The 13,805-nt window shown below is 46.1% G+C and overlaps 1 protein-coding gene across 1 annotated transcript in view; it reads right to left on the reverse strand.

The window, feature by feature from the left end:
- MGAM (maltase-glucoamylase) overlaps positions 1-13,805 on the reverse strand; it is an 87,187-nt gene that overhangs the window by 21,907 nt on the left and 51,475 nt on the right. Inside the window, exons 43-52 of the mRNA XM_070069891.1 lie at positions 13,399-13,551; positions 12,861-13,061; positions 9,390-9,544; positions 9,139-9,307; positions 8,790-8,886; positions 7,911-8,023; positions 6,517-6,642; positions 5,471-5,599; positions 5,118-5,228; positions 4,626-4,688 (exon numbers count right to left, since the gene is read on the reverse strand). Coding sequence (XP_069925992.1) covers positions 4,626-4,688; positions 5,118-5,228; positions 5,471-5,599; positions 6,517-6,642; positions 7,911-8,023; positions 8,790-8,886; positions 9,139-9,307; positions 9,390-9,544; positions 12,861-13,061; positions 13,399-13,551 — 1,317 coding nt within the window. The remainder of the gene's footprint in view (positions 1-4,625; positions 4,689-5,117; positions 5,229-5,470; positions 5,600-6,516; positions 6,643-7,910; positions 8,024-8,789; positions 8,887-9,138; positions 9,308-9,389; positions 9,545-12,860; positions 13,062-13,398; positions 13,552-13,805) is intronic.

Raw genomic sequence — 13,805 nt, forward strand, 5'->3', positions numbered from 1 at the left:
ATGATCCTTACTCACGTAACAAAAACATCTTGCCTTTGCACAAAGTACTGCCTTTCTCTTATTCCTTTTATTTATTTATTTATTTATTTATTTATTTGACAGATAGAGTTAGACAATGAGAGATAGAGACAGAGAGAAAGGTCTTCCTTTCCGTTGGTTCACCCCCCCCCCCCCCGAAATGGCTGCTACTGCTGGCGCTGCGCCAATCCGAAGCCAGGAGCCAGGTGCTTCTTTCTGGTCTCCCAGGCGGGTGCAGGAGCCCAAGGACTTGGGCCATCCTCCACTGCCCTTCCGGGCCACAGCAGAGAGCTGGACTGGAAAAGGAGCAACCGGGACTAGAACCCGGTGCCCATATGGGATGCCGGCACCTCAGGCGGAGGATTAACCAAGTGAGCCACGGCGCTGACCCCTCTCTTATTCCTTTTTAAAAAAGATTTATTTGAGAGTCAGAGTTACAGACAGAGATGGAGAGAGAGAAAGATCTTCCACCCACTGGCTCACTCCACAGATGGCTGCAAAGGCCAGCGCTGGGCCAGGCCGAAGCCAGGAGCCAGGAGCTCCATCTGGGTTTTCTGCTGCTTTTCTCGGGCCATTAGCAGGGAGCAGGATCCGGATTGGAGCAGCCAGGACACAGACCACACCCATACGGGATGCTGCACCAAGGGCACAGCTTTACCTGCTAAATGCAGCGGCAGCCCCAACACTCACTCCTGTGTGTTTGAAACTTCCACCTTTTGCTTTCGCCTCCTCTATTCCTGGTCTTCAGCTCCCGTGCGTGTTTGACCTAGCACCCCTTATCACAATGCTAACAAAATCCGACTCCCAGACCCTAATCCAGGCTTACTGAACTAAGTCTCCAACTTCGGACTCAGAAAGGTACTTCCCTGGCTTTCTTAGCCATTTGATTCATTATTCAACGTTACCCTCATCAAGGCGGACCTACACATTAACAGCCTCACCTTATCAGACTCACCAAATGGGTCTTGTGCATATAATTACTATAGCTACTGAGTATCTCTTATGAGCTGCCTAATAGACTCCATGACCCTGTAGTGAAGTGCCTCTCCGAGGCACAATTGGCATGTGGGTAAAGAGAATTATTTGAGGAGAATCCATGATGATAAGAACAATGGGTATCCCTGGCCACCACCCAAGAACAGCCACTTAGTGTTCCCAAGTCACTGAGATAACTCTGCCCTGCAGATCACCAAATTGTCCTCAAGGTGGCAGGTCTGCCTGTAATGGCTCACAGGCTGTAGCACTGAAAGTGGTAATTAGCCTCTGGATTACTGAAGGTCCCCTCTACCAATGTAAAGAGGTACTGAGTGTCTCTGACCAAGCAGGCTCAGCTGCCTGGAACACTGAACCTCCAGTGAGGAGGAGAACAGTAAGCTATATTCTCTTCCTCAAATCCTTTATAGTCAGATAGATAGATAGATGATAGAGGTCTGGTAGTAGACAAAAGGAAAGCAGTCTTGAACTTAGTATGAACTGTTCTGACTAATCTTACCAACCAGTCCTAGCTTGCTTCTGCTTTTCCTTTATCATCTACTGCCAGAAAATAGATACACAGTGCATGACCAAGCACAATGTTTTAAAGTGTGGGTGCCTCGCTTTCCACCTACAGTGAAACTGCTACCTACTAGAGACAAACAGCAGGTACTTCCTCATTGGCTCAAAGTACTGTCTATTCTGGCTACTCCAGCAGAGCTGTCCCAGTCCTGAGCCCTTTGTCCCCAGACTATGCTATTTATTTTTAATATCTGTCTTCCCAGCCGGCGCCGCGGCTCACTAGGCTAATCCTCCACCTAGTGGCGCCGGCACACCAGGTTCTAGTCCCGGTTGGGGCGCCGGATTCTGTCCCGGTTGCCCCTCTTCCAGGCCAGCTCTCTGCTGTGGCCTGGGAGTGCAGTGGAGGATGGCCCAAGTGCTTGGGCCCTGCACCCCATGGGAGACCAGGAGAAGCACCTGGCTCCTGCCATTGGATCAGCGCGGTGCGCCGGCCATTGGAGGGTGAACCAACGGCAAAAGGAAGACCTTTATCTCTGTCTCTCTCTCTCACTGTCCATTCTGCCTGTCCAAAAAAAAAAAAAATCTGTCTTCCCCTGTACAACTTACCTCTTACCCTAAGAACTATCTGGATAGATATGGATATCCGGTCCACCTCCTGCCAGCCTCATTTCTGGTGACTTAGCTTTTCTGTGATACCTCTGCTACTGGTTATAACGCTACGTTATATGGAAAAGAGCACTCATAAGGGCCATGGTCCCTGAGCACCTGCATCGCTGAGACCTGAATCCTCAGGTGCTGTGCTGTGCTCACGCAAAGCTGAGATTCATCTGATGGATCCTCCATCCAGACAGTTTCTAAACACTCCAAGTTACACCACACTGCTGACCAGAGAGAGGCCCTCTTCTTTGTTTCTTCAGCCTTGGCAAGGAAAGGGGCTTGCCTTATCTTCCCAGCTATTCTATGGGGCTTGTGTTGGCTACATGTGTCCTGCCACAGTTCATATGCAGGGAAAACAATCCCTGTTGAAGAAAAACCGCTTAGAGCATAGCAAAGCCCTTGCTCTCCAGCAGGCTGTCCAACCACACCCGGGATCCCCAGCCACAAGGATTATCAGAACAGCAGACAATAAAGCAAACAGCCAGTATCAGTGCACTGCACACATGTTTGGTCAGAGGATAGAAATGAAGTCTTCCTCAAACATCACGTGGAGTGAACTAAGCCAGTCCCAAAGGGACAAACATCATATGTTCTCCCTGATCGATGACAACTAACCAGCACCTAAAAGGAAACCTGTAGAAGTGAAACTGACATTATGAGAAACAGTGACTTGATGAGCCCTTGTCCTGACTGTCGAGGAACAGCTTACTACTTTATTCCTTTTAGTATTTTTTTCTGTTTTACTTAATACCATTGGTTGAACTCTTTAATTTACACACAATTGTTCTTAGGTGTTTAAATTTAACCCTGTTAAAAATAAGAATGGGAATAAGAGAGGGAGGAGATGTACAGTTCAGTACATGCTCACTCGAACTTAGCCCTAAGGGTAGAGCTGGAAACGTGCCATGGGACTCCAAATCTCATTAAGTTGGCATGTATCAATGCCATCTTACTAGTTAAAGTGATCAGTTTAAGTTCATGATTGATCATAAAGATAGGATTGTCAAAGGAATCACATAAACAAGACCAGTGTTTGCTAATAATAACTGATAGAATTACAAAAGAGAGAACTATCTGACATGGGAAGCGGGATACTCGGCAGACTCAGAATGGCAGATGCCCTAAAGAGCACGCTGGCCTCAGAATCAGCCCTTAAGGCATTTGGATCTGGCTAAAAAGCCCATGAGAGTTTCTCAGGCATGGAAAGCCAAGACACTCTGGCAAAAAATGACCTAAATGAAAGATCTCTGTGACTGAGATCCCAGTGGAGAGAACGGGCCATCAAAGAGGGAGGTACTTTTCTCTAAAGGGAGGAGAGAACGTTCACTTTGACTATGGCCTTGTCTAAATAAGGTCAGAGTTTGTGAACTCAAGAGGCTTCCATAGCCTTGGCGACTCATGACAAGAGCCTCGGGTGACTAGGTAAGAGTGTCAACTGTTAAATCAACAACAGGAGTCACTGTGCACTTACTCTGCATGTATGATCTCAGTCCTTCATGTGTTGTACTATGCAAATTAATGGTAAAACTAGTCTTCAAAGAGTACTTTATACTTTGTGTGTCTGTGTGGGTGCAAACTTTTGAAATCTTTACTTAGTATATACTAAATTGATCTTCTGTATATAAAGATAATTAAAAATGAATCTTAGTGAAGAATGGGATGGGAGAGAGCAGGAGATGGGATGGTTTGCAGGTGGGAGGGTGATTGGGGGGGAAAACCGCTATAGTCCAAAAGTTGTACTTTTGAAATTTATACTTATTAAATAAAAAGTTTAAAAAAAAGAAATGAAGCTTCCCTCAACTAGCAAGAAACCATATACTCATTCAAGTAACAAATGTTTACCGAAGCTAGGAAAAACTTCAGGTCTAAAGGCGTGGGCCACACGAACCTGGCACCAGGAGATAGTAAGTGTTAGTACAAGGCAGGGAATTGATATGTAAAAAGCAATGTTGAGAGATTCAAGGAAGGATTGGGAGTGGGGAGAGGGATTTATGAGTAAAGAAGGAAAAGTCTAATGCGAAAATTTAAAAAAATAGAGAGAAAATGAACCAATCACTAAAGACAGTTGTTGGAGACTGCTCCAAATGAATCATCAAAGAAACAACAACAGGTACTTATTCAGAGAAAAAAAACAGCAATTTGTATAGCATCATCCAGTGAAATGCCATGGGCCTCTGGATCCGACAACCCAGGACTTGAAGTAACCACCCTGTCTCTAGACACATGGGCCAGAAATTCCAGCTCTCTGAGCACTGAATCCCAAGATTAATCACTCAGTACTGCAGATGAGAGAAAAATGCTATGTGTAAAGTGACTGGCACACAGCCACCCAGGACACAAGCCCTAAATGGTTTTCCCTTGCCTCGCTCACGTGTTTAGATACATCCAGCACCCTGGTTGTAGGGGCCACTCCCACCAACCCTGCTTTCACTCGACACCCACACGGGGTCTCTTACCTCCACCTGACTGTCCCAGTCCAGAGAGCTGTTAACAACAACATCAGGGTAGTCAGGCCAGACCTGAGAAGAGGAGAACACTAAGTATCAATGGATCAGTCCATTTTCCTTATATACTATATCCTAAGAAATTTTAAGCCATGACACTAGGGAAAATAGCACACTGATTATCATGCAGGATAAAAGCACCTATCTCACTTAAAAAGTCTTCAACTGTTTCAATAAATATTTATTGAAAAATGAGAACTTTTGATATCAAAGCCCAAATGCAAAAGGTCAAGAAAACCACAGTCACAAACAGACATAGTGGTGACCCACCCCAGGCTCAGACATAGCATGACCCACCCCAGGCTCAGACATAGCATGACCCACCCCAGGTTCAGACATAGCATGACCCACCCCAGGCTCAGACATAGCATGACCCACCCCAGGCTCAGACATAGCATGACCCACCCCAGGCTGGGCACTGGCAGACCACTGCTCAGCTCATACCTTTCCCCAGACAATGCCGCCGCCATTTGGGTATTTGATGAAGACGTCGTCCTCCACACCCCGAGTGAAGGCAGGGTAAGGCTGCGTCTCATTGCCAGAGATCGCTGGGTCCTGAAATCAAACCACAAGTCAGCTGCAAAAACCAAAGCTGGCAATGGCAAGGACATGAAAAAGGAGAACTCCTGCAGAGAGAAGGCCTTAGGGTCCCCTGGGTGGTAGTTTCTGGACCCCAGGGAAATGCATTTCCTAGTGGGGCTTCCATTTCCCGCTCACTCCATGGAAGGAAGGACAGCACGGGGCCTTCTCCCCCACAGCCCACCAGCCTCCCCACATGACATCACGTGAGCACCAACCAGGATGAGGATGACCCGCATCCCATCGCCACGCAGGCGCTGGATCAGAGCTGGGAGCCCAGCAAACTTGGGGCTGAAGGTGAAGTCCAGCTGCCGCTCCATGTAGTCGATGTCTGAGTACTGCACGTCCTGGGGAGAGACACAGGGCCACCGATGCTGCTGCGGTCCAAGCCCAGGCTCCACTAGCAGCCCTCTGCCACGGCGCCATGAGTTACAAACAGCTTCCTTTATATGCTTCCACATCTCAGCTTTGTCGTGGGTTAAAATTAGATCCTGGGAAATGTTCCTTGTTGTAATAATGAAAGAAAAACTGATCGTGTAGACAACACGGATGGCCAATCTACTACAAAACAAAAACCTACAATGCCTTCAGAATATCCAAATTTAAGAGTGATCCGACACAGCATTTTCATTAGGAATGAAATATTACAAGGTACATTTCCCATGAATGGAACAAGTGTAGGCAACAGAAAATTAAATAGAACAAAATTGATATTAAGCAGTCCATGGGATGAATTCTCTGACTATTGGACACCCTTGAAACGGTTTTTTCTAAATTCATTTCCTCTGGAGACCCATGATCCCTACCTTCAACCGGTGGTTTGCTCAGAGCTGCTGCATCGAGCAGAGGGTTAGGACTAAGGACGTGCACACATGCACAGGCAATGCCATGACTGAATCCGAGTGAACTTTTCAATGGAGCCAGCTACAGATGAGGAGACCTTCTATGCACATGAAATCAAATATCATTGACTAAATGTTCTGAAGGTATATAGAATAAACGAAAGGGCTCCAGACATATAGGAAATAGTGCTAGAGCGAGTCTATCCAGCCTCCTTGAAGAAATCACTATGAGGCTTTGAGTCCTACTCACTCCTGTGAGAGGCAACATGGGCCTCCGTTTGTGTTACTGTGTTTGGGTCTGAGAGTGGACAGCAAAGCATTTTGTACTGTGTGACCTCATAAAACTCTCACAGAGGGTCCAGATGGAGAGACCCCTGGGTGAGTGTGAGGTCCAGGACCAGGCCCCAGCACTGAGGACTTACATAGGGGATCTGGGCCGCCACCATGTCATCATACAGGTTGGCAATCTCCGTGTCATTCTCATAGCCATAGCGACACAGCTGGAAGCCCAGGGACCAGTAAGGCACCATCACAGGACGGCCAATCACCTGGGAAGTAGGTAGGAAATATCAGTCATCAAAAAGAAGAAACTGGATTCAAGCAGTATATGAAGTAATAAAAATATTGTTCAGTTCTCCACGCTGGACAATCAATACATTTAAATCCAGAGCTAAAGGGCAGGAATGCAAAGCCACTAAAATACCATGGAGAGAGCTCTTACTAGACTTGAAAAAGTTGATTTTGCTCTGATTTCTACAGGTGCTCTGGTTCCAGACCCAAAATCCCTGGCTTAGCATTCAGTTTCCAAGTCTTGCTGGCTGGAGCTTACGTGACGTTGAGTAACCTCTCCCCATATCAAATTCTTACCTGTAAATCAGGCCTAGTAATGGTAACTGCACGTAGTGACTTTTTGTGGACTGACTAGTTATTATGAGTTTACTTAGAAACGGAGATAAAAAATGGAATTAAATCATAAGTTTATTGTGGCGCAAAAATATTTGTAGGATTGCATAGGAGCAGTCTTCATAAAGTTCTTAGAAAAATTCATGTTATAAAAAGATATCCATGAATTTTGATCACGCTATAGCAAAATAAACTTATATCCACATTCCATTTTTCATAAACCTTTGACTTACCCACACATATAGAAAGTTTTCTGACATATGTTTAGTAATAGACATGTAACATACTTTAAGATTGTATGTAAGGGTTTGTTGCTGTCACAAGTCAGAGACATCACTGTCATTCTTCACCTCTACCACCATCACCCCCACTGTTACAGCCAGCACCACCTGCACCACCACTAGCACCAACACCTCCTACTCCCATCACTACCGTTACACCCACCATCACTGCCACTGCCCCTCCACCACAATGACCACCACCAACCCCACCATCATCCTGTCACTACGACCTCCACCATCATTACCACGATCATGCTCATCACACCTCACCTCCTCCCACCATCACCATCAGCACGGCTTCCGCAGTCACACCATCTTACCATGGTGACAACCACTGCCATCATTACCACCAGAATCACCACCACGCATGGCCACCATCATCACTGTCACTCCACCATCACTGCCATCTCACCATTCCCATGACCATCACTGCTGCCTGTCTTCAGTGCCTGGAGAGGCTGTGAGTTTCAATGTTTTGATAGTTTGTCTATTCCTCCATATTCTGTAATCTTCCTGTCTCTAAGAAATGCCAACAATTCCAGTTTTTCACCTGAGAGTTGCTCCTATGAACATGGGTTTGGCGCACAGAATGTGCTGTATAAACACTTGACAGCCAGCTGACTCCCTCCTACCTCCGTGTACTGCTGAGTGACAAGCTCTGGAGTGGGCCCCAAGAACACATAGAAGTCCAGAACTCCCCCTGTGGTCCGGTACGTCAGGGCAGGCGTGGGCTGGAACGTCACATCTGTGGTGCAGGAAAATGCTGACCATGAGGAAAACGTCACAGAGAGGAACCATCCCTGGAATCCCACCCTCCACCTCTTCCTGGATCTGCCCTGAGCGGGGAACGCAGAGTTCTACCCACACAGAACACAGGCTCACATCCCAGGATTTCCCCCTTTGCTGAGATCTGTTATTTTATTACGTTTTATCATTCTGCTCTTTTAAAATTATTATGGCTTTTATTTAAGAATAGTTTAAGACTCAAGAGGAATGACAAAACCAGTACTCAGTGTTGGCGTGTACACTCAGTTTCCTCCAATGATGACATCATATATAACAGCTGTACATTGACAGACCCAGGAAATTGATATTGACAGCAACACCATTCTCTCAGCTATTGACCTTATATGTTTCTATATAAATATGCTTTTCCACCCTCCTGATACTTCCTTTCCTACATGCCACATGTTTTTTTACACCCTCATAGCCCCAGAAGGAGTAGCTTTACTGGTAATTCAAATTATACAGCTGGCTTTCCCTAGCTGATTTCCAGAGTATTTGGGACTCATGTTTGCTATCCCTCTGTACATGGGATAGAAAACAAGAGCTGATGGAGTCTTATCAGATGTGACTGGGATGAAATCAATGGAAAGCTTACAGAAAGAAAACACACCACTATTACCAAGATGATAATTTTGAGCTCAGGAGGCAGCTAGGTTAAATATATTCCAAAGTCACTCAAGAATGATTGGTGCACAGAGATGAGGGAGCCACGGGCACGTCCTTACCCATGGCATTGCTGTTCAACAGGAGCACTCCGTGGGCACTGCCATCCTCCTCCAGGCCCATGTAGTAGGGGTGCACACCATAGGAATTCATCTTGTACTAAGAACCAGGAGAGAGAGGCGGCACGAGTTAGGAGACGTTGTAGTTGAGAAAGAAACCCAGCAAATTCCCATGGGCCCAGTCTTCTTGTGACTGATTAAACACAGGTGACCAGAGAGCCTGGGAACTACACCCCTGGTGGAGAAGCAGAAGGGGGGACCCAGCAGGTGGAGTCTGGCAGGGCACAGCACAGCGCGTGCACACCCAGAGCTGGCAGAGGGGCAGACACAGAACCCAGCGCTCCGTCCTTACCCCCGGGGGCTGGTCTCGGGAAAACATGCCCCACGTGTGCCAGTTCAGGTCTCTCCGGAAGGCCGTGTGCTCCGTCTCCCCAAAGCCGTACAGGTACGCGGAGGGCAGGCGGGTGGAGATGCGGATGAACAGGTCGTTGAACAGGAAGCCGAGCAGCTGAGAGTCCCAGCTGCAACACAGACAGGGGTTGGGAGCAGACACGGACCTCCCTCGGGGCCCCGAGCAGCTGGCTTTCCCAGGACAGCACTTACATGACAGCGCCTGTGCTCTTGCGGCGAATCACCACCCCGAATGGGTTCTCCCCAATGGAGACCTCGTAGAGCCGACTCTCAGGGCTGCTGGCTGGAACCCCGGGTAAGTTCAGAGGGACTGGGACCTCATACCGGCTGTTGTTGGGGTCATAGATCTAGGCCAGAGGGAACAGGTGTTAGACGAGGGTGCAGGTGGGGGAATAAATTTTGTCTTTATTTTATTGTTAAGGGTGATTATACTTAATAATATTGTATTGTGTAATCCAAAAGATATAGAAGAAAGGAATTTGAATACTCTCATCACAAAGACATGATTGATGTCTGAGCAGATGGATGATTCCAGTATACTCTTAAGATCAATGTGAAATGTACAAATGTACCAAAATATTAAAGTACCTCATAAAGGTATATCATTATTATCTGTTAATAATAAATATTTTAAATAAGGATAGTTTTCTTTATACCCTTTTCTGGAAGATTTATTTATCTGAAAGGCAAAGTTACAGAGCGAGAAGGAGAAGGAGAGACAGAAAGAGACACCTTCTATTCACTGGTTCACTCCCTAAACAGCCAAAACAGCCAGGGCTGGGCCAGGTTGAACTTCATCTGGGTCTCCCACATGGGTGTATTCCCTCAGAACTTGGGGCTGTCTTCCACTGTTTTTCCAGGCACATTAGCAGGCAGCTGGATGAGAAGTTGGTCACCCAGGATTCTAACCATTGCCCACAAGGGATGCCAGTGTTGCAGTCGGCAGCTTAACCCACCACACCACAACACAGGCCCCTAATCTAAACCCTTAGCAGAACCTGTGCATATTTGACAAGGAGCCTGGATGCTATACTTTTTGGTCTTAAATCTTATGATACCTGGTGTCTCTTCAACATATCAAAGAGCAATGTCAGATTGACCGTTTTGAAGTGGGTCTGTGACATCTCATTTGGAAGGCCTCTGTTACAGTAATCCACTCACTTGGACGCTGTAAGTTTGTATAAAAGTGGGTGTCGCTGTCACCACATAGTCACAACAACCACTATATCACTTGGAAAACAATTCTGAAATCCCTGTGACATTTAGAATTATTATTTGTTACTTTTTGTGTGGACACATGAATGCATGTGAATGTTTTAAAATTTTTAGAATTGAAAAACCAGGGCTAGCACTGTTGCACAGTGAGTTAGGCCCCCATCTGTAGGGCAGGAACCTATATGGGCATTGGTTTGAGTCCCAGTTGCTCCCCTTCCAATCCAGCTCCCTGTTAATGTGCCTGGGAAAGCAGCGGAAGGCAGCCCAAGTGCCTGGGTCCTGCATCCGTGTGGGAGATCTAGAAGAAGCCCCAGACTCCTGGCTTTGGACTAGCCCAGATCTGGCCATTGCAGCTATTTGGGGAGCGAACGAATGATTGGAAGATCCCTCTCTGTCTCTCTGCCTACCCTCTCTCTGTAATTCTGCCTTTCAAATAAATAAATCTTTAAAAAAAAAAAGAAATAAAAAACAAATCCCTCCCCCAAAATCCCATTTAAATGAAATAATGATGTATGACCTGGCTGAAAATGACACATAAATTTGATTCAGTGAGTATCTATTGCTTCACGATACAATACTGCACTCTATGGATATGAGCTGAATAAGGCAAGATTATTACTTTAAGAAATCCGCCTGCTTGTGGGAAGTGAAAGACCAGGGACCGCAGCATCTGGGTGATATGTGCTAACGCAGAAGTGCTGTGATATCCCTGGGAAGGAAACGTCTAACACCATTTCTTAGAGAATGAGGTAGTTTTGTGGGAGTATTGTAGACCGAGTCTTAAATTGCTATTTTTCAAGAACAGAGACTATAACAAGCCATTCTGACAAAGAATGAGGAAGTGTTTTTTTTTTCTTTTGTACTCCTTGTTGAACTATTTACTTAGTGTAGGGTGAATCTTAGGAGTATAAAGGTAACTGAAAATAGATCTTTACAAAAAATAAGAAAGAGAATAGGAGAGACAGGAGTAAGAAGGGTGGGAGTATCGGCAGGAGAGAGGGTAATGTAAGTGTTTCTATGTTCCTGAATCTGTATATATGAATTTGTATTCTTGAAATAAAATTTAAAAAATTACACACAAAAAAAAAAATTACACACACACAAAGAAATAACACATACAAATGCAGAAGTAGGCCTAGAGGAGACTAAGCGTTCAAAGAGAGCTACTGTATAGTCAAGAGGTAAAATAAGAAGTGCAGGCTGAAAACTCCTACCAGGTTCACTTGTTTCTAGCCCATTGGTTGCCTACCATATGCCAGCGCTCCTGTGAAGTCACAGACATGGAGAGCATCACCCCTGTATTGGAGGGGTCCAGGCTGATGTCAGAGTGCTTCTCCTCACTCATTCACTCTCCAAAAACTGATCTGTGTATCAGACTCTGTTCATTTCAGAAGCATCGATACAAAAGGACAAACCCTGCTCTTCGGAGACATGTAGTTAAACAGAGGAATGCACATAGAGGGGGCACTGTTCTTAATATGCAGATGTAATAAAACCACGGAATGGAAAGATACCACTGTCCTTTGATGGCCATGTCATGGAGACCTCACTTCACAGCCTAAAGCTGAACTTGAAATTTTATGTTGGGGCCAGTGCTGTGGCTCAGTGGGTTAATGCCCTGGCCTGAAGCGCCGGCATCCCATATGGGCGCCAGTTCTAGTCCTGGCTACTCCACTTTCAATCTGGCTCTCTGCTATGGCCTGGGAAAGCAGTACAAGATGGCCCACATCCTTGGGCCCCTGCATCCGCATGGGATACCTGGAGGAAGCTCCTGGCTCCTGGCTTTGGATCGGCGCAGCTCCGGCTGTTGCAGCCAATTGGGGAGTGAACCAGCGGATGGAAGACCTCTCTCTCTCTCTCTCTCTCTGCCTTGCCTCTCTCTGTGTAATTCTAACTTTCAAATAAATAAATAAAATAAAAAAGAGAAATTTCTAAAAAAAAGAAATTTTATGTTGATCAAGCACACACGTTTTCATTATCCCCATTTCAGTTACTATCAATGCCATCCACAAGAAAGTGCAGGTTAGAAACGTGGGCTTGTTCTTCATGCATCCCACGTTCTCACCAGATGCCACCGCTCCTGCAACCCCACCTTCTTGGTCTCACACATACCCACTGTGTTCCACCTCCTGTCCTGTACCTGGTCCAGGATCCATCCTGCACCTGGCCTATTGATAATCTCTAATTTGTCTCCACATCCACTCTTGTTCTCCCCACCATTTCCCTTACAGTAGCTAAAGCAATCTTCTCATAAGGCAAGTTAGGACAAATCTTTCTGTCCTAGCCATGGTTTTACACTGCTCTTAGAGCACGGATGATGGTTTAGTCTATATTCACAGGATTAAAATAGGCAGAGTAAATATTTTTTAGGGCTCTGTAACCTGCAATAGCACAGAATAATAGAACTGAAAAGGGCTAGGCCGTGTCTGATGCAGACGCCGGGCTTACCTTAAACTGCAGCATTTCATTCTTGTGGTAGGTCACTTGCAGGCGCAGGGGGTTCACGGGTGTGGAAGGGAAGGCGTTGGCTTCAACAGAGGACTTTAGGGAGATGTCAGCAGAGGCCCCATCTGAGTGATACTGAACATTGCTGACAGAGTATAGATCATTGACGAAGTAGCAGAAAGGGACCCCAGGAGAACTGGATTCCTGAAAAAGAAGGCCAGTGTTGGATCAGCGTGTGGTCTTCGATCTACCAGAGAACAAAGTATTGGAGGTTCAATGAGTGGGGAGAGAAAGCCAGTTTATCACTTAGTTTGCATATACCTCATTTGGTCATGAAGTAAACCCAATTCCTTAGTCTCCTAGAAAAACATACTAAAAGTGCCCGATTCCAATCCAAGCTGATCTTCACATCCAAATAAGATCCCATTGGAAGCTCATTTGATGGATTTTATGCAGTTGTATAAGTACTGGGGCTATCGTTAGGTAGGTGCAGAGTAAGCTCAGAGGTTTTAAGGTGTGATAGCACCACCCGCCTGGTTACCTCCCAGACACAGCCACGGGCAATGCAGCTGTCTGCAGAAACTCCCTGCTCATCAGGATAGCAGTCGATCTTTTCCTCATCCCTCGTCGTCAAGGTCCACTCCACCGTGTACGCTTCTCCCAGGACAAGGTCAATTTCTGTGATAACAGCCACCTGTGGGAATGCAAAGGCGCAAAGACAGTCATCCACAGAATAAAGGACAGAAAATAAGAAACACAAATCAGACCTGATTCTCCACCATCCACAGGGCACATGGCTGTAGCTGATGTGAAGAGCTGTAGGCATGGTGGCAGGAGCGACTCAGGGGCACACAATTCCCACTCTATCAGGACCTTCTGTGTTACATTGTGGGGAGAGGTAGGTCAAAAGAAACCTTGTGTGAACATCCCTTTTCTTCCTGACGCTGA

The sequence above is a fragment of the Oryctolagus cuniculus genome, chromosome 3 (genome assembly GCF_964237555.1).
Source record: "Oryctolagus cuniculus chromosome 3, mOryCun1.1, whole genome shotgun sequence".
Classification (NCBI taxonomy): domain Eukaryota; kingdom Metazoa; phylum Chordata; class Mammalia; order Lagomorpha; family Leporidae; genus Oryctolagus; species Oryctolagus cuniculus.